At 46.5% G+C, this 25378-nt stretch overlaps 2 protein-coding genes across 6 annotated transcripts in view; both read left to right on the top strand.

Moving 5' to 3' along the window:
• MED26 (mediator complex subunit 26) overlaps window positions 1-4721 on the top strand; it is a 51680-nt gene extending 46959 nt beyond the window's left edge. For all 5 annotated transcript variants that reach the window (XM_053585562.1, XM_053585566.1, XM_053585565.1 and 2 more), the window contains one exon: window positions 432-4721. In XM_053585562.1, coding sequence (XP_053441537.1) covers window positions 432-2000 — 1569 coding nt within the window. In that variant the 3' untranslated portion in view covers window positions 2001-4721. The remainder of the gene's footprint in view (window positions 1-431) is intronic.
• A 1047-nt stretch (window positions 4722-5768) lies between these two features.
• Window positions 5769-24777, top strand: SLC35E1 (solute carrier family 35 member E1). Its single transcript, XM_053585561.1, has 6 exons — window positions 5769-6228; window positions 6539-6609; window positions 8841-8978; window positions 10001-10126; window positions 20228-20473; window positions 20911-24777. The coding sequence occupies exons 1-6, from the start codon at window positions 5805-5807 to the stop codon at window positions 21139-21141; spliced, it is 1236 nt and encodes a 411-aa protein (XP_053441536.1). The 5' UTR covers window positions 5769-5804; the 3' UTR covers window positions 21142-24777.
• The last annotated feature ends 601 nt before the right edge of the window (window positions 24778-25378 follow it).

Genomic DNA, 25378 nt, shown 5'->3' with positions numbered 1-25378 from the left:
GCATCTTCTCACCCATAAAGCTTCCCTGTGTCTTTGCAGTAGCCTTGATGGTTCATAGCCACTGGGTACTGAAAGCCTGTGGGATGGTGCTTCTGAGAAAGCCACCTAACCATGGGACTCTTAAGGCCTGAGGACTAGATTTGAGGATTTATTTTGTCACAAAGGACCAGATCCGTATAGATTTTTGTGTCAGAGAAACTGGCAGTTTAAGAGTCAAACTGGCTGTTTACTGGGCCTGCTGGCCCGATGCCAGTGACTTGCCACAGCCCAGAAGCTTCCAGCAAATGACAGAAAACACTGGCCTGATAGTGGCTGGGTGGGGAAGGGGTCATTTCAAAGCCAATGGCACTTCCCACAATTTCTGGCTCAGCTCTCTTTTCATGGGGAAGTCCCTGTCCCAAAAGCACATTACCATCTCTCTCTGATTGTAGGAAACACGACTTGGGAAGCTCATCAACGACGTCCGCAAGAAAACCAAGAACGAGGAGCTCGCCAAGCGGGCCAAGAAGCTGCTGCGGAGCTGGCAGAAGCTCATTGAGCCCGTGCACCAGAATGAGGCGGCATTGCGGGGGCTGGCAGGGGCAGCTGGCTCAGCCAACGGGGGTGCTCACAACTGCCGGCCAGAGGCGGGAGTGGCTGGCACACCGAAGAGCATCCATGACCTGAAGAATCGCAATGATATCCAGAGATTGCCTGGGCAACGGCTGGACAGGTTGGGTAGCCGCAAGCGCCGGGGTGACCAGCGTGACCTCGGCCACCCTGGGCCACCTCCCAAGGTCTCCAAAGCTAGCCACGACCCCCTGGTCCCCAACTCATCTCCCCTCCCCACTAATGGTATTGGTGGAAGCCCAGAAAGTTTCCCCAGCCCCCTGGATGGCAGTGGGCACACGGCCCCTGAGGGCAGCCACTTGGAGCGTGAGAATGACAAGCACAGCAGCAAGATCCCTGTCAATGCTGTGCGGCCGCACACCAACTCACCTGGCCTGGGCAAGCCCTCCGGGCCCTGCTTGCAGGGAAAGGCTTCGGTGCTGCAGCAGCAAGACAGGGTGGACGAAACTCCGGGGCTCCCCCACCCCAAGGGGCTCCCTCGCTGCTCTTTCAGTCCCCGGAACTCACGGCATGAGGGCTCCTTTGCCCGGCAGCAGAGCTCATACACACCTAAGGGCTCCGTGCCCAGCCCTTCACCTCGGCCCCAGGCACTTGATAATATGCAGGTGCCATCACCGTTTGAGCTGCTGCCAAGTGCAGAGAGCCCTGTGCGCTGGCTGGAGCAGCCTGAGGGCCACCAACGTCCCCTTCTACCCCGGGCGGGGTTCTCCCCGGACTCCTCCAAGGCGGACAGTGATGCTGCCTCCTCAGGTGGCTCGGACAGTAAAAAGAAAAAGAGGTACCGGCCTCGAGACTACACAGTTAACTTGGACGGGCAGGTAGCTGAGGCAGGCGTCAAGCCTGTCCGGTTAAAAGAGCGAAAGCTCACCTTTGACCCAATGACAAGACAGATCAAACCTCTGACCCAGAAAGAGCCAGTGCGGGCAGACAGCCCTGTGCACACGGAGCAGCCTAGGACAGAGCTAGACAAGCAGGAGGCCAAGGCTAGCCTCCAGAGCCCCTTTGAACAGACGAACTGGAAGGAGCTGTCACGCAATGAGATCATCCAGTCCTACCTGAGCCGGCAGAGCAGCTTGCTCTCATCGTCCGGGGCACAGACCCCCGGGGCTCACCACTTCATGTCTGAGTACCTGAAGCAGGAAGAGAGCACCCGACGAGGGGCCAGGAAGCTGCATGTGCTGGTGCCTCACGACCCGCCCACAGACCTCCCAGGGCTGACCCGGGAGGTCACACAGGACGATCTCAACAGAATCCAGGCCCACCAGTGGCCAGGGGTGAACGGGTGTCAGGACACACAGGGTAACTGGTATGACTGGACGCAGTGCATATCCCTCGACCCGCATGGTGATGACGGGCGGTTGAATGTTCTGCCTTATGTCTGCTTGGACTGACTAGCCCATTGGCCATGAAGTGCATTCCCACCTTGCAGTAGCCAGGGCGGGTGGGTGGCCAGGGTCCAGATGCTCCATGCAGCTGGTAACTTGGGGTGTCCGGCCCAGGCGGGAGGGAGGGGGCGGGAGTCGCGTGGTCTCTGCGCTCTTCCCTCAAAATTCTCCTTCTTTTGTGAAATGCTGCTACCAGTTTACTAACAAAATTGCAAAGGAAGGACCGTGTGTAAGGAAGGACAGCAAAGTGAGTTCAGAACTCTATAGCAGACCAGCTATAAAAAGCGTTAGTTCCCCACCCTGGAAGAGGTGTGGATACTTTCTAGCACCTGAATGCTGGGACCTCAGTTGCAGGCAGGCACAGAAAACCTGTGGGAGAGGTTACCTTTAACATAGCAACAGAAGCGTGCATCTCATCTCTATGTTTTCTGTTCTTTAGTTTGGCCCTGAGGGTCTGTGAGACAGTGGGCTCCACCGTGGCCTCTGCTCCCCACCCAGCCACTATCAAGCCAGTGTTTTCTGTCGTGTGCTGGAAACTTCTGGGCTGCGGCAAGCCACTGGCATCTGGTAGGCAGGCCCATTGACCAGCCAGTTTGACCCACACTCCATGGGCATCCACCAGTTCATATCTGGTTTCAGTTAAACCCCAGTTTTAAAAAAAATGCTGCAAAAATTTGTTTTCTCAAGTTTATTTTTCTCTTTCTCTTCCATCTGACCACCAGCCAAACAAATCTTTCCCTTCTTCCTCATTTTTTCCTCCTGCACACATCTCTAGAAAATTTCACCTTTCTGGAGTTCCCTCCCCCCACAAAAACAACACAAAAGTTACCGCGGGTGCTACTGGTGTGTAAGCTGTACTGTTGGGCGAGAGGGAAGACCTGTCTGTACGCTGGAAACACTCATAACCATTCCTTTAGATTCGTTTGCCTTATGGTTATTTGTCATAAACGCGATTTGCAAAAACAAGGAGCCTTAGTGAATGTACAGTACCTAGACTTCTGTGTTCTCAGGACGCAGAAGGGAGCAACTTTGCTATTTGGTCCAGTAAGTGGACACCTTGTGATATAAATGTGGAAATAAAAAACGATTTGCACAAACCAGTCTAAGAATTGTTTCTCATGTGGGTCTTCACAACTACACCTGCCCTTTCCTGGATTCTGGACTAGCCAGGAAGTCTTGGACACCACATCCATACTGCAGGAAGATGGGGCAGGACAGGGCACAGCCTGGAAGCTGGCCTGTTAAGCATGCTGTTGCATTTGGGGGAGGGAGGAGCACCACCTTTTTTATTCATCCACGGTACCTGCTAGTTTGGAGTGACAAAGAGTCCCAAGGACCCTGCCTCACTCACACATCAGCTACCCCAGAGAAAAACCCTCCATAGCTCATATCTCAGTGACTTTTTGTTTCTCCTCTCAAATATTTGCAGTTTTTACACATCATGGCTTAGAGGCTCCGAGCTGTGTTAGGCAGCTGACCCCTGCCTTTAACTACATATCTAGTTGGCACTGATTTTTTAAAAAACAACTCCTTTGACTATAAAGTGATAATCTTTTTAGTTTCCCCTAGTCTCTGAAATCCAAACCTAAGACAAGACTTTGGTTTTCTGAGTTTTTTGCTCACAGAACAGGTCATCTTGCCCATTTCTACTTAATTTCACATATGAGGAAACAGCTAAACCTTTAAGAGAGGTAACAGCTTTCAGGATAGCAGTCAACTCAGAAGCACAGTTTCAGAGCCAGCAGGGGTTTCTGACAAAGGTGTGATATGGGACATGTGCCAGGACCCCAAGAAGAGGCCAATGGGAGGGAGAATCCTAGGAACTTTCATCTACCATCTGTGTGGGTCTGGGCTAATTATTGTGCACCTATCATCATTTGGGGGCTCAAAATGCCTACCCCAGAATTGTGGCAACAAAAGTGTGTCAGTAGGAATGTTTGACATTCAGCTGTGCTATGGAGTGACTATAACTATTTTCCTAAATTTACTGTGCCTATGTTTTCACCCTGTCCAGCTCTCCTGACATGCGGTATCCCAAGGATGTGACATCTCTGACAAGAGAAAGGCACAACTGGAGGATATTAGAGTATAGAGGTTGGGGTCATTTCAGCACCTTTTCTCAGTTCTAGAGATTGGAACAGGCTGATGCTCCCCTTGTCCCCACCTGCCAGGGACCATACCTATGCCTTGAGTGTCCAATAAGCTCTAGGGCACAGGTACTGCCTTTCTTTAAGAACACAAGGATAGGTTTGGCTCCTGTAGCTCAGTGGCTAGAGTGCCATTCACATCACCCAGGCTGGTGGGTTCGAACCTGGCCTGGGTCTGCCAAACGACAATGACAACTACAACAAAAATATAGCCAGGCATTGTGGTGGGCACCTGTAGTCCCACCAACTTGGGAGGCTGAGGCAAGAGAATCATTTAAGACCAAGAGTTTGAGGCTGCTGTGAGCACTCTATCGAAGACAATAGTGAGACTCTGTCTCAAAAAAAACAACCCCACAAGGATAGGGCTGGGCATGGTGGCTCACGCCCGTAATCCTAACACTCTGGGAGGCTGAGGTGGGTGGATTACCTGAGCTCACAGGTTCAAGACCAGCCTGAATCAGAGCGAGACCTCGTCCCTAAAAATAGCCGGGTGTTGTGGCAGGCGCCTGTAGTCCCAGCTACTGGGAGGGTAGGGGGCAAGGGGATAGCTTGAGCCCAAGATTTTGAGGTTAATGTGAGCTGTGACGCCACTGGACTCTACCGAGGGCGAAAAAATGAGACTCTGTCTCAAAAAAAAAAAAAAAACAAACAAAAACAAAAAACAACAAAAAAACCACAAGGTGATAACTACCAACATATGGGGACCAAGGTGGGTCGTTGCTTTCTCATTAGACAAGGATACCATAGCAAGGAATGTTAACACTCCTTTCTAAAAAAGGTGAACGCACATGATTTTTGATAAAAAAAAATTAAAGTCTTTTAATCAGTATTAAGATCATGCTGAAAACGTTTTGTTTTCCTCCACTGGGGCCTGGGGCTGGTCTGTGCCGGCTGATCGGGGCCAAACATCTCCCCCTACTCAAAGCCCTGGAGGCAGGCTGTCGTGGGTCACACCCCCAAATTGGCCGACGAAATGGGGATGGTAATACCTACCACACGGCTTTACTAAAATTCAGTGGGATGATGCCTGAGCCAGACAGGTGAACTGCGCTTGTCGCGGTGGTTTCCAGCCCTTCTAGGTCTACCGGTTGCGCCGGGCTGGCTCCCCGGCCAGAGTTTGGCCACCGGCGTGTGGCCCCGGTTTACAGAGCGTATACAGCCCAAGGGAATCTTTCAACAACCTAGTTTCTTTCTCCGAAAAATCGTATCCTCGGTGTCCGCCGCCGCTAGACCATCACGAATCTGGTTAAAAGACGCTGATGTACCGCCGACCGAGGCCTCTGGGTTTAGTCCGCGACCTCGACTGGCTGCTCACAGACACTGACCGGGCGGAGCCTTCGCGCTCCCGCCAGCCCAACCGCTCCTGCTCTGAGCCCCGGGTACCAGGACAGTCCACGTCTCGGATGGCACAGTGGCCTCCAGGTCCGCATCTCCTCCCTCGGTTTCCGGCCTCGGACCCGCCTCCACCAGAAGTACGTACGGCGGCGGCGAGGCCTGCACTCGATACGTGCTGTCTGGCGCGTCAGCCGGCGCGCAGGGATGATGTGAGGCTACAGTAACCAATGGATGATGGCGTTAGCCGGTGCTCCCACCCCCGCTGAGTCCCGCCCCCGCCCGGCGTCGGGCCGTCGGACAGGCGGGAAGGGGCGGCCGCTCCGGGAGGATGGCGGCGGCTTCAGCGGCAGCTGTGGGCTCGGGCTCCAGCTCGGGGGTCTCGGGCGCAGCGGGCAGCGGGGCGCGTGAGGGCGCGCGAGTGGCGGCACTCTGCCTGTTGTGGTACGCGCTGAGCGCGGGCGGCAACGTGGTCAACAAGGTTATCCTGAGCGCCTTCCCATTCCCGGTGACGGTGTCTCTGTGCCATATCCTGGCGCTGTGCGCGGGGCTCCCGCCGCTGCTGCGCGCTTGGCGCGTGCCCCCAGCACCACCCGTCTCGGGCGCTGGGCCCAGCTCGCATCCGTCGCCCGGCCCGCTGCTGCCGCCGCGCTTCTACCCGCGCTACGTGCTGCCGCTTGCCTTCGGCAAGTACTTCGCATCTGTGTCTGCTCACGTCAGCATCTGGAAGGTGCCTGTGTCCTACGCTCACACCGGTGGGTACGGCACCCGAAGTATGGGGCGGTGGCCGGGGTGTTCTGCCCGAGGTTTGGGCTCATGGGTAGGAGTTCGCTGGCCAGAGCGCGTCCCACCGGGATGAGAGGTCCGCAGAGGGCCCGCCAAAGCTTTTGGTAGGGGAGGGGCACATAAAGCGTTCTCAGGGAGGAAAAGATCTGAGAAGGGAGCTAGGAGCAGAGCCAGACAGGAACAACTGTTGGGTGGAACCCCACCGTGGAGGTGGAAGGGCTTCCTGGGTGGGCCTTGGGATTCGGGTAGCCCACTGAGTGCCCTTCCCTCTCTTTGCAGTGAAGGCCACCATGCCCATCTGGGTGGTCCTCCTGTCCCGGATTATCATGAAGGAGAAGCAAAGCACTAAGGTAATCGCCGGGAAGGACTCTGGATTGAGGGATCCAGCTGTTGCCCAACTGGTGACGTGGTCCCCGCTTCTGGTCTGCAGGCTATGTGGCTAATTGTCAAATAAGGAAGTCAGTGTAGAGGACTCCAATGGCCTTTTTACTGCTAATGTTCTATCTAGAATCACCCTGCGGGCAGTGTATGTGAAGCATGTGTATGTTAAGAACACTTGTTCCTCAGGTTTAATTTTCCTCCCTGTTTTGATTTCCTACCTGGAGCTGCTGGTAGCTGATGGCTTGGCCACATCTTGTTAAGGCAGCCATGCATGTCCCTCCAGTAAAACCAGAATTGAAGGGAACTCTGAACTGACATGTGTTCATTTTTGTATAAGAGAGTGAATGGTCAGAGGACTTATGGGACCCAGAAGCAAGACGTTGAATCAAATGAGTTTGATTTTTGGTTAAATTCAGCAAAGTCTTAGAAATAAAGCTGGGAATAGAAATGAAAGCAGCACGTGGAACTTAGGGTACATAGGATGATGCTTCTGGCAGACTCCAGGGTCTGTTCAAAATGCCAAGCCATGGCTGTAGCCAAGAGGCAGCCTTGCCCCTTGTCCGCAAGCAGAAGTCAGACTTTTGTTGTCCCAGCTGGAATCCATTTCATGCTGGACACAGCATCTTTTTTCCAAGTGGTTGGTTTTTGGCGTCGTGTATTATATTTTATGTAACTCTGAGCAGCAGTGCCCTGGATCAGCTTATAGAAAGTGGGCCACTGTGGCTGATTTTTTTTTTTATTCCAAACTATCTTTATCTCAGCAACACCTGTGTGTGCTCTTCATCCTGTCCCCTCAGGGTGATGTCAGGGTGTGACTTGCCTACTGGGGATCAGAGTTGCCCAGGAAGTGTGTATGTAGCTGCATCACTTGATATCACACCATGTTTATCAGGTTTTCTGTTGTATAGGACATTGTACCCTGCTTGGGCAAGGAGCCGGAAACTTCACACAGTGAGGAAAGACTGGGGATTGGTTCTCTGAGGCAGGCAACTAATGATAATGATGTAATAACTTCATAGAGATCCACCCTGCAAGGCAGATAAAGCAGGTAGTCATCATTCCTGATTTCAGGAGAAGAAATAGGACTTAAGAGGAGACATACATGTGTGAAGTCCACAGTCAGTGGTAGGGGAGCTGGAATTGAGACCCTGCAGTTCATAGCCCTTGCTCTGCCCTCCCAGGGGGCATCACCACCTCGTCTTAAGGATGTTCACCTTTGTCTTGAGAGTGACAAGGTTGTAGGACAAGGTTGCACTAGAATACTAGACATAGAGAATGGATCTCTGCAGATCCTGGGAGTTGGGAGACATTTAGCCAACAGGCCCTTTCATGCTGGACCTTCTAGGAGGCCTCCTGTTATTCAGCCAGTGGGTATTGAATGCTTCCTGTGTGCCAGGCACCCAGATAGAGCAGCAAACGACTGCCCTAGAATTATACATGGTCTAACAGGGACCAGATGATTGAAAGGGCAGTTAGCATGGGTGGCAAGCACTCCACTGGGGAAGCTCAGGCAGAAACCAAGGGACACACAGCACAGGAACCTATAGGATAGAGCTGGGTGTCCTGAGAACTGAGGGGAATTGTTGCCAGCAGGAGGAGGTGTCCATGGGGTGTCTCTACCAAGAGTAATCCAGTTGGAGAAGCCTGCAATAAGAGGAAACAAGAGAACCTCTTAGCCATCATCAAACTTTTTAAATAGGGGGCCAGTTCACTGTCCCTCAGATCACTGGAGGGCCGGACTATAGTTTAAAAAAAAAAAAAAAAACTATGAACAAATTCCTATGCACACTGCACATACCTTATTTTGAAGTAAAAAAACAAAACGGGAACAAATACTATCACACCGCCTCATCTGGCCCGCGGTATTTGAGGACCCCTGTCTTAGAGGGTCAAGGTTGCAAATCCTAGTGTGTTGGCAGCAGGTGGAGAGACCCATTAGTTTAGACCAGCCTTGGTCTGTGGCCCTAAGCAGAGGCTCTTGATGGAGGTGATGGTTTAGGGGTGGTTCTGCCCACAAACACACAGCCTTGCCCCTCATGCTCTGATAACTATCTCCCTCTAGCCATTCCTGAGAGCATCAGTGGCATTCCAAAGTGTCCCTTTCATGAGAGAGGAGAGAGCAAAGGAAGCTTTCCTCCAGGCATCTGTGGCAGGCAGCCCAGCTCCAAGCTGGCCCATCAGCCCTCCTATCCTCCCACAGGTGTATTTGTCACTCATCCCCATCATCAGCGGCGTCCTGTTGGCCACCGTCACCGAGTTGTCTTTCGACATGTGGGGTCTTGTCAGTGCCCTTGCTGCCACTCTGTGCTTCTCCCTTCAGAACATATTCTCCAAAAAGGTATTTGGGCACTGTCATGAATACTCATGATATTTCAAGGGCGTGCGGGTGGCGGGCTGGTAGCATTTGAAATATTGGCCGAGTAGAGACTTCATCATTGTGGGAGCAAAAAAAAATCCTTACTGCCATTCTACTGATCTCCTGTTTGCTGCTTTACTTTTTAAATAGTTTGTATTTCCATTATAAAATTAACACATACTTCATTAAAAAAAAAAAGAGCAAACCCCAATTTAAAAAATGTTTTTAAACTTATTGAGCACCTACTATGTATGGTGGGTGTTCAAGATAAGGAATCAAAAGAGACCTGTCCCCTGCTCAGGAATTTCTACTTTATTGAGTCAAAATCACAGTGTAGTTTCCTGAAGATTGCTACTATTAATGTTAGGTTTCTTTTGAACATTTCTTAGAGCTACAATACTGCAGATGTGTTAGAAATTTTTCGCTTCATTTTATCATAGCATTTCCCCATATAATTAACAATTACTGCTTTTAAATCCTATGGCAGTCACGTACTTTACAGGTACCACAATTAACACTATCAGTTTGTATTGGATGTATCAGTTATTTTCAACTTGTTGTAATGTAGAAATGATCTTTGTGTGTGAGGTTTTTCTGTCTCTCAGGTTATTTTCTTATGGTAAGCTTACAGTTTTCAAGTCAGAGTGTATGAAACATTTATGGCTCAGGACATAGTTTGCCTGGTTGTAATTTGGAAAGTATATAGCAATTTAGACTTAAACCAGCAAGATTTTGGAGTGCCTGTTTTCACTGATTTTCACCAGCATTGGGTGTTACTGGTTTTCTTTTCTTTTCTTTTTTTTCTTGGTTTCTTTATACATGGAATATGGTACTTGTTTGGGGCATGTACTATGTTATGTCATGATAGATGCACTTGGAGGCGTGGTGTTCAATGTCAGATGCAGTTGTTAGTGTACAGCCACTGTGCTTCGGGCCTGAGTAACTGGAGCCCTTCTTGCCACATATACCGTCGATCAGCCTTTGAAGTGGCTTTCTCTTTTCAGGTATTGAGAGATTCACGGATTCACCATCTCCGGCTACTGAACATCCTGGGCTGCCATGCCGTCTTCTTTATGATTCCCACCTGGGTTCTGGTAGACCTCTCAGCTTTTCTGGTCAGCAGTGACTTGGTGAGTTGGCTGGCACTGAGAACTTACCCTTTTTCTGGACAAGTTCTAAAATAGGTGCTTTGTTTAGGAGCTATACCTCCATGTTGACTTTGGGGTGTTTTCTGGTATCTAGTAGCCTTATAAAAAATCTGACTCTTTTGTTAGGACTCAAATTATATGCAGTCAAGAAGGAAGTGAGCTTCCTTTGCCTTTCTGTCTCTAGTGTGCAGCTGCTGGTAGCTGCTGCATTTATACCAGTAGAATGAAAAAAAAAAAAAATGCCAACACAGGTGACTCTTTCCTATCATGGTAGTCTGGTTCAGATCTCACTTTGAATTTTTTAAACTGTACAGCTTGGTTTCTTCCCTGTCTATTATTTCCATTTACTTTGGGAATCTTCCTAGCACCTATAGCAGTGGTTCTCAACCTGTGGATCGCGCCCTTTGTAACAATGAAAATACATCCTGCATATTAGATATTTACATTATGATTCATAACAGTAGCAAAATTACAGTTATGAAGTAGCATTAAAAATAATTTTATGGTTGGGGGTCACCACAACATGAGGAACTGTATTAAAGGGTCGCGGCATTAGGAAGGTTGAGAACCACTGACGTATAGGGTCATCCTCCAGAGAATGTGTTAGAAACTAACACAGGAGGGCTGGGTGCAGTGGCTCACACTTATAATCCTAGTGCACTGGGAGACCAAGGTAGGAGGATTGAGACTGGCATGAATAAGAGTGAGATCTGTCTCTGCAATAAAATAAGATAATGAGCCAGGCATGGTGGTGTGTGCCTGTAGTCCCAGCTAGTCAGGAGGAACTCTGCAGCCCAGGTGAGGCTGTAGTCAGCTAATGATGATGCCACTGCATTCCAGCCTGGTCAACAGAATGCGACCCTGTCTCAAGCAAGGAAGGGAGGGGGAGGAGAGAGAGATAAAGAGAAAGAAAGAAAAGAGGGAGGGAGAGATGGGAGGAAGGGGAAGGAAAAAGGAAGGAAGGAAAGAAAGAAAGGTGAATATAAAGAGGAGGCTGGTGTGATTTCTCTAGACCTATTTAGAAAGGAAGAGTAAATGTTTATTGAGGGCTTAATCTGATCTAGCTGGATTTGTGACATTTCTTGCCTTTAATCTTAGCCCACCTATTATAGTGGCTATTATCTCCATTTTATAGATAAATAACCTCAGTTTTCTAACTTTGCTTCCATGCTGATGAACTATAATTTCTCCTTGAAGAATGTTCCATCATCAGTCAGAACTTGTTTGTTACCTTGAAGTCCGTCCTGTACAAGAAAAGCATCTTGGCTGGGTGCAATGGCTGCTTCCTGTAATTCCAGCACTTAAGGAGGCTGAGGCAAGAGGATCACTAGAGGCCAGGAGTTAAACACCAGTGTAGGCAACATAGTGAGACTGTCTCTCCAAAACAATTTAAAAATTAACCAGGCTTGGTGGCATGTACCTGTAGTCCCAGCTACTTGGGAGGCTCAGGCAAGAGGATTGCTTGAGCCCAGGATTTGGAGAATACAGTGAGCTATGATTGTTCCACTGGACTCCATCCTGAGTGACAGAGTGAGACCCTATCTTTAATTACCAATTTTCAGAGTTAAAGTGTTATAAAGTGCTGTTCAAATGTTGACCGAGGAATTCAGTCAGGGTATTTTTTTCCTTTTTGAGAGTGGGGAAAGGGTTCTTTTGTTTTTCTTCATTATGAAATTTGTGTGTTTATCAGTTACATGAGTTATTCCTATTCAGATTCTCCTATCTTAGCAAATAGAGCTCTTAGGATTCTCTCCCTGGCTTCCAGCACTGCTGGTCAGTCTTTGGTAGCCTTTGACTCAATGGGATAACCTCCCCCCACTCATGTCCTTCCCATCCCACACCTGTACTCAGCTGCTCTTTCAGGAGTAAGGGTTCTAGTTGGGAAGGGTGTTAATACACAAAATCCAAGTACTTTTATCCCCCCTTTTTCTGATTTGTATATATTCATGGGGTCCAATGCAATTTTGCTACAATGATATATTACATTGTGATGAAGTCAGGGCCTTCAGTGCATACACCACTGGAGCAAAGCACATTGTGCCCACACACTCTGGGGGTGTTCATTGCTGCTGGGTTGTTATTGAAGTTGTGCCTTCACAGCGAAAAGCTAGGATATGAATACTTGGTGAAGCAGCAGAGAGTTCAAAGGGATTAATTCCAATTTCAATTTAATAGTCCAGGATTTTTTTTTTTTTTTTTTTTGTAAATAGAGACAGAATCTCAGTTTATCACCCTCGGTAGAGTGCCATGGCGTTACGGCTCACAATAACCTCCAACTCCTGGGCTTAGGCGATTCTCTTGCCTCAGCCGGGTCCCAAGTAGCTGGGACTACAGGCGCCTGCCTCAATGCCCGGCTATTTTTGTTGTTGTTGTTATTGTTGCAGTTTGGCCGGGGCCGGGTTCAAACCTGCCACCCTTGGTATATGGGGCCGGTGCTCTACCCATTGAGCCACAGGTGCCGCCTCATAGTCCAGGATTTTTACTGCTTTAATTTTTTTTTTCTTTTCTTTTTCTTTTAAATGACAGAGTCTTGCTCTGTTGCCCCGATAGAGTGCAGTGGCGTCATTATAACTCACAGCAGCCTCAAACTCCTAGGTTTAAGCAATCCACCTGCCTCATCCTCCCTGTAGCTTGGACTACAGGTGCATGCAACCACGCCTGGCTAATTTTTCTGTGTTCAGTAGAAATTAGGTCTCGCTTTTGCTCAAGCTGGTTTTGAATTCTTGAACTCAGGCAATCCTCCTGCCTCGGCCGCCCAGAGTGCCAGGATTATAGACATGAGCTATGGCACCTAACCTGATTTTTATACTTATATCACATTTCCAGTATGCTTGGTTCCTCTCAGTTTTTATTTGCTTATTCTTCCTCTGTTATTACTACTGTACACTCATAAAATCACATCAAATGAGAATCACCACAGTACAACTGCAACTAGAGTACTGAGAGAAGTGAAGACTACTGTACAGCTCCATTTGTTCTCAGAACATGGTCCTTTAATTTTTTTTTTTTTTTTTTTTCGAGACAGAGCCTCAAGCTGTTGCCCTGGGTAGAGTGCTGTGGCATCACAGCTCACAGTAATCTCCAACTCCTGGGCTTAAGCCGTTCTCCTGCCTCAGCCTCCCAAGTAGCTGGGACTATAGGCACCCGCCACAATACCTGGCTATTTTTTGGTTGCAGCCGTCATTGTTGTTTGGTGGGCCAGGGCTGGATTCAAACCCACCAGCTCAGGTGTATGTGGCTGGCACCTTAGCCGCTTGAGCCACAGGTGCTGAGACAAAACACGTTCCTTTAAAGTGTGCCGGTGGAATTCTGTGTCCTAAGATCACCTGAAATGACTGTGTTCACAGTGTGCCTGGGTCACCAACTTACTATGCACTTAGGTTCCATTTGTTTTCAGTTTTTAGCAGTTATCTTTTTTTTTCTCCCACACTGAATATGTAAACTTGTAAAGCCCTTATAGTTCCAAAGCCAAACTATGTAACAAGGTTTATACAAATAAATCTGGCCTTAATCCCTGTGACCTTTACCCTATCCTCTCCCTCCCCCTAAATAACAATTTTTATGCTCCTAGTTCACGCTTTCCGTGTTTCTTTTTATAAATATGTGTACAAGCAAATTTGCATATATATTCATACCCTCCCTCTTTTCTTTTTTTTTTATAGAGACAGAGTCTCACTTTGCTGCTCTCAGTAGAGTACCGTAGTGTCACAGCTCACAGCAACCTCCAACCTCAGGCTCCCAAGTAGCTGTGACTACAGGCGCCCACCACAACACCTGGCTATTTTTTTGTTGCAGTTTGGCCGGGGCCGGGTTTGAACCCGCCACCCTCCATATACAGGGCCAGCACCCTACTCACTGAGCCACAGACGCTGCTTATCCTCCCTCTTTCTTACACAAAAAGTGACCTTTTTTATCTGTGGGTTCCAGATGTGGGATTCAGCTAACCAAGAATCATAAATTTTCAGAGGAAGTAAAAACGATAAAAAATAACAATGTGACAATTTTTTTTAACAATGTGACAATGTAAAAAAAACATAAATTAAAAAAACCAATACAGTATAACAATTATTTACATAGCATTTACATCAGGGACTCAAGCATCTGTGGATTTTGATAACCACAGAGCAACTTGGAATCAATGTCCCTCAGATAAGAAGGGGCAAGTGTACTACTTTGCACCTTGCTTTTTTTACTTATTAGGTCCCGGTTATCTTTTCATATTGACATATAAATTTACCTCATTTCTTTTATGGGCTGTGTCATATTGTCAACAGGTTTGCTTCTGGTTCTCATCCTATTCTGTGTTAACAATTCATTGGTGCTTATATGTGTAGCCACACAGGTGTAATATGTAGGCTTTTGCTGTCATCTCTTGATTTTTCTTGCATTTGAGACTGTTTCTTTTTCCTTCTAGTGATTATTTTTTTCTCAGTAGAGGCTGTATACACAGAGGATGCCCAGAAAAATGTATATACATTTTAAGAAAGAAAAAGTATGTACTGAAATTATAATACTCAATGTAGACTGATAACAAAAGATGAATACAAGCTATGTTTGAGTACCTCTTGTAATTGCAGCATCAAATATGACTTAAGTATTACAATTTTAATACTCTTTCCTTTCTTAAAATGTGTATCCATTTTTTTGGTACCCTCTGTGTATGTGTGTATTTTTTTTAAATATGAGTGGGTCCTTGTATGTTTTAATGTAGCTCTAGTGAAACACTATTCAGCAATGTTGCAGCGTGAAGGTATGGTTCCCACATATCTGAGTTCCTCTTCTTTGATATCTCCGACATAGACACACACAGGTGGCAGGTTAGTCATTGCTGTTCCAGGCCTGGAGTCCAGAATGAGAGGGCGGAGGCTCAGGTGGGAAAACATCAACTGGTATCTAGTGCTCATCACCTTACCAAGAATTAAAGCCTGAAGATGGCAATTCCCAGAGATGCACGGCCCAGTGAAAGCCAACCAGAGACCATCATATTCTAAAGCAGGCATCTGGTTTTAAAATTTGGACAGGATGCACAAAATAGCTACTTGAGAACTGAAAAGTAAATGGTAGTAGGCAGATCGAAGGAGAAGAGCTGACTTCAAAGTGCCTCTGAACCATCAGTGACTTTGCTATTCTTTTTGCTCATGTGTCTGTAGTCTACACTTCAGTCAACCTGAAATGTGGAAGTGGGTCCTAGATGAGAACAGACAAGCTCACTGCTTAGAACTTGGAGAGTGGAAAAGGAGATCCCTAACTCTCAGAGGGAGGAAAAGTCCTCTCTTGGGGTTTCACTGTTTTCTTTTTTTCCTTTATTCTCTTAATAGGAGGCCCCAGACAGTCCCATTGTGCTAGTGGAAGCAGAGGCTCACAGGCATCCGAACCTTGAGTGCATTCAGAGGAAGTGTGGTCCTAAAAGGAAGGGATTAGCCCTGTTACCTTTTTCTCTCTTTATACACTCACTGCTTGGCCCATAAATGAGAGTACACTCACAGGAAAAATGTAGCAGATGGGGTAGTTAAGCTTTCTGACTAAATGACTGCAAAGGGGGAACCCTAGGAAATTGGAAAGTACTCAGGAAATCATGGAGCAGGAGGAGCTTGGGAAAGTGATTGAATAAAATAATTCACGGAATCCTGGGCTCACCCCTGAGCTACTCCATGTGAGGCTCAGATCCTACACAGCATACCAAAGACTTTGAAAACTGAAGGACAGGATAGACTACCGCCCAAGTTTGAGACAGACCACAGAGTAGTGCATTCAAGACAGAGCCAAATACCACTGTAAAGATGCTGAAAAGGTAATTATATTGGAATCATAACCTACAGAAGGCTGGTCAGGCTTACAGCCAGTGTCAATTGCCTGTAAAAACAAAATAACATTCTTCATGGGATTTAAATAAGACCCGGAGTCTTACAATATGTCAGATATTCAGGACGCAATCCAAAATTACTTTCATATAAAGAACCAGGAAAATTCAAGGTCACGTGGGCAAAGAATCAATGGACACCAACAGTGAGATGACATACATGTTAGCATTATTGGACAAAGAATTTAAAGCAACAATTATAATCATGCTCCAAGAAGCAAGGACAAACACTTTGGAAATAGAAGGTAGATAAAAGAACCAAATGGAAACAACCAGTAACTTAAACATTCACTGAATGGACTCAATAGCAGAATAGTGGTTAACAGAGGAAATGGTTAATAATTTGAGAATAGATCAATATAAATTACTAAGTTTGAACAACAGAGAAAAAGGTTAAGAGATGTGGACAGACAAGACCAGCATAGGCAATGCTGGGAAACTATAATGTAATTAGAAGTCTCTATGAGAAACATTATCTGGGGCCAGGTGCAGTGGCTCACACCTGTAATCCTAGTACTTGGGTAAGCCAAGGCAGGTGGATCATTTGAGCTCAGGAATTTGAGACCAGCCTGAGCAAGAGCAAGACCCCATCTCTAGTAAAAATAGAACAATTAGCCAAGCGTGGTGGTGTGCGCTTGTAGTCCCAGGTACTTGAGAGCCTGAGGCAAGAGGATAACCTTACTCCCAGAATTTGAGGTTGCTGTGAGCTATGATCATGCCATGGGACTCTACCCAGGGCAACAGAGTGAGACTCTGTCTCAAAAAAGGGGGGGGGAAAGCAATATTAGCTGGGCATGGTGGCATATCTTGACACATCAATCAAACTGCTAACAACTAAAAACAAACAAAAATTCTTGAAAGTAGCCAGAGAAAAATGATGCATTACTTAAAGTACTGAAACTAAAGTAACTGTCAACCCAGAATTCGATATACACCATATATGGAAACTCTGTAATCAGCAGAACTATAGAAAATCAGCAAGGATAAACAACATCATCAACCAACTGGATATCTCATTTATAGAGTACTAAACAGTAGCAGAACAGACGTTCTTTTCAAGTATACATGGAACATTCACTAAGATAGATATTCTGTGTCCTAAAATACACCTTAACCAATTTAAAAGGCTTGAAATGATGCAACATATATTCTCTGACCATAAGGGAATTAGAAGTCACTAACAGGTTACAGGAAAATCTCCAAACACTCAGAGATTGAACAGCACATTGCTAAATATTTCACAGGCCACGAGGAAAACAGGAGAAAAATCTTCATGACTTGGGATTTGTTCTTAGATATTACACCAAAAGCAAAGTCCATAAAAGAAAAAATTAATAAAGACGGTTTCATCAAAATTAAAAACTTGCTCTGTGAAAACGCTGTTAAAAGTGTTTGAAAAGACAAACTAAAGACTAGGAGAAAATATTTCAAATGACATACCCTCCAGAGAATTGTGTTTAGCATATATAAAGAACTCTCAAAACTCAATAGTAATAATCCAATTAAAAAAACAGGCAAAAAGCTTGGACACATTATCATTGAGAATGTACAGGTGCCATATAAATTAAGTATATGAGATATGTTCAGTACTATTAACCCTTAGGGAAATTCAGATTAAAACCATGACAAGATACTACTTCATACCTCCTGTAATAGCCAAAATAAAATATGAGCAAAATACCAAGGATGGGGCACAGCAGTAACTCATGTTATTCAAGCAAAAACAAAGTAGTATACCAACTCTGGAAATTATTTATGGGTTTCTTATGAAATAAAATATACCTAGCAACCCCAGTCCTATTTGTTTATCCTAAAGAAAGGAAACTTGCCTTTACGCAAAAGCCTCTACATGATATTTATAGCAACTTTATTCACGGTCACCAAAAATGGAAACAACCCAAATGTCCTTCAACAGTTGAATGGGTAAAGAAACTTTGGTACATTCATAAAATGGAATATTACTCAACAATAAAAAGTACCCCCTCTAAGCCAGGTGTGTGGCTCATGCCTATAATCCTAGCGCTCTGGAAGGCCAAGGCTGGAGGATCACTTGAAACCAGGAGTTTAAGACCAGCCTGAGCAAGAACAAGACCTTTTCTCTACTAAAAAATAGAAAAATTAACCAGGTACAGTAGTAGCAGGTACTTGTCATCTACTCAGGAGACTGAGGCAGAGGATCACTTGAGCTCAGCAATGAGTAATGATGACGTTACTGCACTCCAGACTGGGCAACAAAGCGAGACTGTGTCTCAAAAGAACAAAAAGTAGGGCAGCACCTGTGGCTCAAAGGAGTAGGGCACCGGCCCCATATGCCGGAGGTGATGGGTTCAAACCCAGCCCTGGCCAAAAACTGCAAAAACAAACCAACGAAAAAAAGTATCAGCTCAGCGCCTATAGTCCAGTGGTTACAACACCAGCCACATACAGCAAAGGTGGTGGGTTTGAACTCGGCCTGGACCAGCTTACCAACAACGACAACTGCAACAAAAAAAAGCTGGCGGTTGTGGCGAGCACCTGTAGTCCTAGCTACTTGAGAGGCTGAAGCAAGAGAATTGCTTGACCCAAGAGTTTGAGGTTGCTGTGAGCTGTAACGCCACAGCACTCTACCAAGGACGACATAGTGAGACTCCGTCTCAAAAAAAAAAGTATCAATTCTTGTTCCAGACAACAGCAACTTAGATGGATGACAAAGACACTTCACTGAGTCAAAAAAGTCTGTCTCAGAAAGTCTCACGCTGTGTGATTCCATTTATATGGCAGCTTCCAAAAGATAAACTTACCTATGATGGAGAATATCAATGGTTATCAGCTTTAGGGGAAAGAAAGAGATTAGTACAAAGGAGAACCCTAAGGGAGTGTTTTGCCAGGGTGGATTCTATTGCTGTGATGTCACATGGATCATTACATGTCTTGAAATGCTGCTTGAAACTGGGTACCTTAAGGAAGAAAATCTATTTTATTGTGTGTCTATTTTTTTAGCCAGATCAGCTGGGTTCCTTTCCCAGAAGATCAATGTCTGTGCAAGCTGAAAGAAAATAGTTTAGACATCAATATCGGTCACCCTAGAGAGGGACTCCTGGGGGAACAGGCCAGCTGAAAGCATCGGTGGGCTTATGTGCCTTAGAGGGGCTATTTTACTCCAGTGAGGGTTTGTAGCATGGATGGACAGACTTGGATTTGGAGGTTCCAGTTTTGATTTAGTTGACTTTCAGCAGATTGCCTTAGCAAGTCTTCCTCACCTTTGAGAGGACTCTGTGATCCTTCCCTCTCAGGGAGTTGTGAAGATGAAATCATGCAGTTGTCCTGTGGCAGCTCCCATCCTGGTAGGGCCACCAGTCATCACTGTCCATGGGGGAACCAGCTGTGTCCTGTGGCCAAGGCCTGTGTGCTCTGGGAATTAACCTACAAAGAATAGGAGACACTGAGATGCTGGGACTTTGCTGTCTGGACCAAGCCACTCACAGTGTTGAGGCTGCTCTGCCCTGGAACACAAGGATGTCCCAGGACTCCTGCCTGGGTCACAGACACTGACTGGGAAGACAGACAGCCTAGGGCTGTCCTCAACTGGTACGCCCTTTGCAGAGATTATGCCAGCCTGACAGCCCTGCCTTTGACAGCATCTTGGGTTTTCAGCAAGGAGGAGGGTACCAAGGTGAAATTGAGCAGGAGGATCATGTGCCTTCTGTTGTCCAGCCCTGAGTAGATGTTCATAAATATTCAGCAGCTGGGCTGATTCAGGGCAGCACTTACCTGCTTCTCACCTGTCTGTCCTGGGACCAGCCCAGGCTCTTGGGGCTGGGGGGCAGTTACTGTGGTCCAGATATCTGCTACTTGTGACTTCTTGACTTCTGGACCCCTCAATCAGAGTGGCCTCATATTACCAGGGTCGTCACACACTTAGGGTATTCCCTGACCTCGTCCACTTTCCCAAGACCTCCCATCCATTCACTGTCCAGGGTCAAAGGAAAGCGTTTTGCTCTGTGCCCTCTGGAAATCTGGCTTCACCTCTCTGAGCCTGCACTTCTTCAGCAGGAAATGGTAGGTGATTGTTGTGCCACCCGATGTTGTGAGGGTCAGAGGTCACACACACAACACACCTGGGCTTGCCGCCTGCTGACTATGCGCCCCAGTGAGCCCCTGTGTCCCCTTCACAACCCTACCAGGTGGAGATAAGGGAGGGAACTATCTATTGAAGTGCTGCCCTTGCTCTCCGGTCTCTGCAGACCTACATCTCCCAGTGGCCCTGGACACTCCTGCTCCTGGCTGTCAGTGGCTTCTGTAATTTTGCCCAGAATGTCATTGCCTTCAGCATCCTCAACCTCATCAGCCCCCTTAGCTACTCAGTCGCCAATGCCACCAAGAGAATCATGGTCATCACAGTGTCCCTGATAATGCTGCGCAACCCGGTCACAAGCACCAATGTTCTAGGCATGATGACGGCTATCCTGGGGGTCTTCCTGTACAACAAGGTAAGCTGGCAGAGGGTGGAGGCTATCCCTACAACACCTGGGGAGTTGGGAAAAGAATGTCCTCTTGGGAGCCAGAGGCTGGGGCTCTAGTTCCCGCTGTTGCCACTGACTACTCTGGCCCTGGTTGTCTTTTTCCTGCATGGAGGACCTTGCATCACTCCAGCTGTGTCTCTCAGGTCTGCTGAGGCTTGGGTGGGGATTCCTCTCCCTCCTCTTGAAGGCTCTGTGTTGTCCAGTTTTATAAGTACGTGGGATCTAGCAGGGAGGACTTGCCTTCAGAGTCCCACCTGTATTCCCTGACCTCGTCCATTATTACTTGCCAGCCCTACTTGAGCCTTTTGTCAGCCTTAAAGCCTTTTTGGCTTTGAATCGTGATTTCCCTCTGTTCTCCAAGTGTGTTCTGTCAAATATGTTTCATTACTTTCTTTCCCATGCAGACCAAGTATGATGCAAACCAGCAAGCCAAAAAGCACCTCCTCCCCGTCACAGCAGCAGACCTGAGCAGCAAGGAGCATCACCGGAGCCCTCTAGAGAAACCCCACAATGGCCTCCTCTTCCCCCAGCATGGGGGCTATCAATATGGCCACAACAACATCTTAACAGATCACTTCCAGTACAGCCGGCAGAGCTACCCAAACTCATACAGTTTGAACCGTTATGATGTGTAGAGTCCAGAGGACAGGACAAGAAAGTTCTGTGACTCCTTCCCCCAGCCCCAACAGTATCATAAACTTTTGACAACTAGTGAATGTACAACCCAGCCGAGGGGATGGTGCAGAACCTCGTAACATCGGAAGATCTTGGGCTTCCCAGCCCCCCTGGAGCAACAGAAAGTTGGGCCTGCAGTATGGACAGCTGCAGGCTCTGGGCAGAGGCAAATCTAAGTGAAGACCAGTATTTTACACTTTCATACTGGAGTCTGTCACCTGAAGGTTGTGTCCCTGTGGAGATCTTGGCCAAGTAGTACCTTTCAGTGTGGAATTATTCCCCAACCAGTGTACTTCAGAGCTCTTGTTCTGCTTTACAGATGACATTCACAGTCCTATCTGGAAAAGTACCATCACTGTGGAGATGACCATGGAGCTGACAAGAGGTGGTTTCTGGGGGCAAAGGATGTCAGGGAGTACATCAAAAGGGAGTGCTTTAATTCTATGACTTAGATAATGTGTGACACGGGCATCAAGTGGACAAGGAGCCTATATGGGTCACTTAAAACATCTCCAGCATCAAAGGTGGACCCAGTTTCCCAGTCATCCTCATGACCATTTACAATTCCTGGCAGATGTTCCAAAGTGAAAAGCTATTGCAATTAATAGCTCTTCCAATTTCCTAGATCCTGATTCTTTCTTTAACCTCTAAATTGGAATTGGTGTCCACCTAGACCCAGAGGGAAGGGAAACTGCTCCCTCTCCTCTGCCTTTTTCTTCTCTTGACAGAGCAGAGCACTGCTCCTAGGGAGAAGAATCAGTCTTCAAGAAATTACATTCAAGGCCAGGCGCCGTGGCTCATGCCTGTAATCTCAGCACTCTGGAAGGCCGAGGTGGGTGGATTGCCTGACCTCACGAGTTCTAGACCAGTCTGAGTCAGAAGTGAGACCTCCTCTCTAAAAATAGCTGGGTGTTGAGGCAGGCACCTGTAGTCCCAACTACTTGGGAGGCTGAGGCAAGAGAATCGCCTAAGTCCAAGAGTTTGAGGTTGCTATGGGCTGTGACGCCATGGTACTCTACTGAGGGTAACAAAGTGAGACTCTGTCTCAAAAAGAAAAAAAAAAAAGAAATCACATTCAGTACTTCTGTAGCACTTTTTTCAGATGAGTCTTCACTGATTCTTCATGGGTAGGATGTTTTGTAGGGAAATCTTAATTTTATGATCTCACATTTTTCTAAGGGATAATTTTATAGTTGTGTTTATGTCTTGATCCCCATTAGGGGATGACACATGAGGACTGGCTTATGGGTCAAAAACGGTTTTGTTGGGCAGCGCCTGTGGCTCAGTGAGTAGGGCGCCAGCCCCATATGCCGAGGGTGGCGGGTTCAAACCCAGCCCCGGCCAAACTGCAACAAAAAAATAGCCGGGCGTTGTGGCGGGCGCCTGTAGTCCCAGCTGCTCGGGAGGCTGAGGCAGGAGAATCGCGTAAGCCCAAGAGTTAGGGGTTGCTGTGAGCCGTGTGATGCCACGGCTCTCTACCCGAGGGCGGTACAGTGAGACTCTGTCTCTACAAAAAAAAAAAAAAAAACGGTTTTGTTTCTAAATGTTTAAAAACATGAAAATTTCCTACTGGTGATAGATACCTGACACATTTTACTATTTCGTAGGAAGCAATGAAATGTGTGGTTTTTTGTGTGTGTTTTTTGTTTAAGGGACAGGGTCTCACTCTGTTGCCTAGGTTGGAGTGCAATAGTGTCATCATAGCTCACTGTAACTTCTGACTCTTGGCCTCAAGTAGTCCTCCCACCTTGGCTTCCCAGAGTGCTGGGATTACTGGTATGAGCCACTGTGCCTGGCCACAATGGAGTGTTTTGAAGCTCCGATCTCAGTATAATTGCTGAAAATGGAATGAATCAAGAATATTATCTCAATTTTTTTAAGAGGCAGGGTCTCATTGTGCGCCACCCAGGCTAGAGTGCAATGGGCATGATGATAGTTCACTCTTGGGTGCTCAAAAGATCCTCCTGCCTCAGTCTTGAGTAGCTGGGACTATGAGTGTGCACCACCACACTTCGCTAATTTTAAAAAATATTTTGCAGGGTGGCACCTGTGGCTCAAGGAGTAGGGTGCCAGTCCCATATGCCGGAGGTGGCGGGTTCAAACCCAGCCCCGGCCAAAATCTACAAAAAAAATAAATAAATAATATTTTGCAGAGATGGGGTCTCACTATGTTCCCAGACTGGTCTCAACCTCCTGGGCTCTAGCTATTCTCCTGTCTCAGCCTCCCAAAGTGCTGGGATTATGGGCATGACCTTTTTTTTTAATCAACAGAAGTGCTAGCCAGTTATCGAAATATTTTGCATTGTAAAGAAGAACACAGTGTTTGGATTCCATGACCTGTTTTTATGTTTATGTTAGGATCTCAATCATGTCACCAAGTTAATGCCAAATCAGATTCTTCAGTCAATAATAAGTTCAAGTTTTGGCAGAATCCTATCGGGAAAATCATAGGCATAGGCTCCCAGCAGGTAACCTTCTGCACCAAGGTCCAGTTTGTGGTCTGAGGTCTTTTCTGCCTTCCTGAAAGGCATAAGGGGACCAGTGGCTGACTTTTGAGGTCTTTGGTGATGGCTACCTTCTTTCTTCAGCACTGTGCCCATCTCTCCCCAGTACTTGGGGAGTAAGCAGCAGATGGGACGGTGATTTGCCCTTTATATCCTAGTGGGTGTTCCCTTGTTCAGAGGAAGTAATGCAGCTTATGCACTTAATTTTTTTTTTTTTTGCTTTGACTGAACTTTTGTATTTAAGATGTTAAGTTTTGTCACCTTACGAATGGACTACTCCTGGAGAGGTCACTGGTTCCCCTGCTTGCCTATAAATTTACCAACCACTGGCCTCAGGAGAGTCCTTGTTTGTTTGTTGTGTGCTTGCTTTATAAACACTTGGCTCCCAAGTTCTGAAACAATTGCTGTGTAAAGTGGGAAGAGGCAATACTGAAGGGTGTTATTCGTGAAAAAATTTGCTATGTGCCTTCACCAGAGGCAGTAGGGTCTGCGGTTGAATTTTTCTCAACAAATGGGGATAATTTTGCAGTGCAAAGATATTACAATAGTTATTATAGATTACAATACCTGATTCCTTGAACATATAATTGAACTCCAAAATGAATTATGCCTCTGTCAGGGTTTAATGAAATTTCTGATGTTGCTGGAATTTGTAAATGAATGTTTTCCTTTTCCAATGCAAGATATGCTGGAAAAGGGAAATAACTGTCTGGTTTTATTATGGTTTATAAATTAATAAATGGATGTTTAATTCTGTACACAAATCTACAGCAAGTACATACACTGGAATAAATGAGACAATCATACTAGACCAAATCTCATCAAATCAAAAAAATGAAGGTGTCATTTTTGAGACTTGAAGCTTCAGAGTTAATGGCTGGTTTTCCCAGCCACTTGTTACCCTGGCCTCAGGCCCCAGTCCTATGTTGGCTCTGTTCTTCCCCTCCTCACTGCTGGGATCTGTGGTAGAGGGTTTAGCTTACCCATCTATGGTGTGGTCTGGTCTGTGACACCAACTCTAACCCAACTCCTTCATTTTACAGAAGGAGACATTGTGGCTCAGAGGGCATTAAATAGTGTTTGTTCACTATCGTTGAGACTCAGTGTGGAATTTTTAAGCACCTTATCTTAAGTCATTCTTTTAAAGGAAAAATGAAAACCCCATGACGAAGGAGACCAGCCAAATGTGTTCAAGTGAAGATGCACTGGAAGTTTCTGAATTTTGCTGTTGGGCCCACATCACACAATAGCCCATCTGTTATTATTGCTGAAGCATAACCAGACTGAAATACCTTAAGGCCTAACATCCTGAAGGACACAGGACATTATTATAAGACCAGAATATTATTAGACTTTTATTTCAGTTGTCACCTGTTTTCAAGACTTAGATGCTATAGACTTTTGTGGGAATGGCACCGTGTATGTTCACTGATGGCATTTGCCAAAAATAATGGTCTCCAGGGATTCAAGATTGGTCCCAATTTGTCAGTGAGGAACTCTTTCTGAGTGACCCTGTCTTTATTGTGCCCAGCAACAAAATGTAGAAGAGGCAGAAAGAACAAACTGCCCTGGCAGTCATGTCCAGATGTATTGTAACCATGTTTTTCTTGAGCCAAAAATTAGGTCCCGTGATTTAATTTGAGATAGAATAAAAATAGAATCATGCCTTTACTGAATAGAATAATGTGGGAAA

Source organism: Nycticebus coucang, chromosome 3 (assembly GCF_027406575.1).
Source record: "Nycticebus coucang isolate mNycCou1 chromosome 3, mNycCou1.pri, whole genome shotgun sequence".
In the NCBI taxonomy this organism is placed as follows: Eukaryota; Metazoa; Chordata; class Mammalia; order Primates; family Lorisidae; genus Nycticebus; species Nycticebus coucang.
This window is presented reverse-complemented; position numbering and strand designations above follow the sequence as displayed.

Bases quoted from the DNA above. Each gene is read 5' to 3' on its own strand.
- SLC35E1 (XM_053585561.1), top strand. From the start codon at position 5,805: ATGGCGGCGGCTTCAGCGGCAGCTGTGGGCTCGGGCTCCAGCTCGGGG. The intron at 8,979-10,000 runs GTATTTGGGCAC...TTCTCTTTTCAG, and splicing joins AGAACATATTCTCCAAAAAG to GTATTGAGAGATTCACGGAT. The intron at 10,127-20,227 runs GTGAGTTGGCTG...CGGTCTCTGCAG, and splicing joins TTCTGGTCAGCAGTGACTTG to ACCTACATCTCCCAGTGGCC.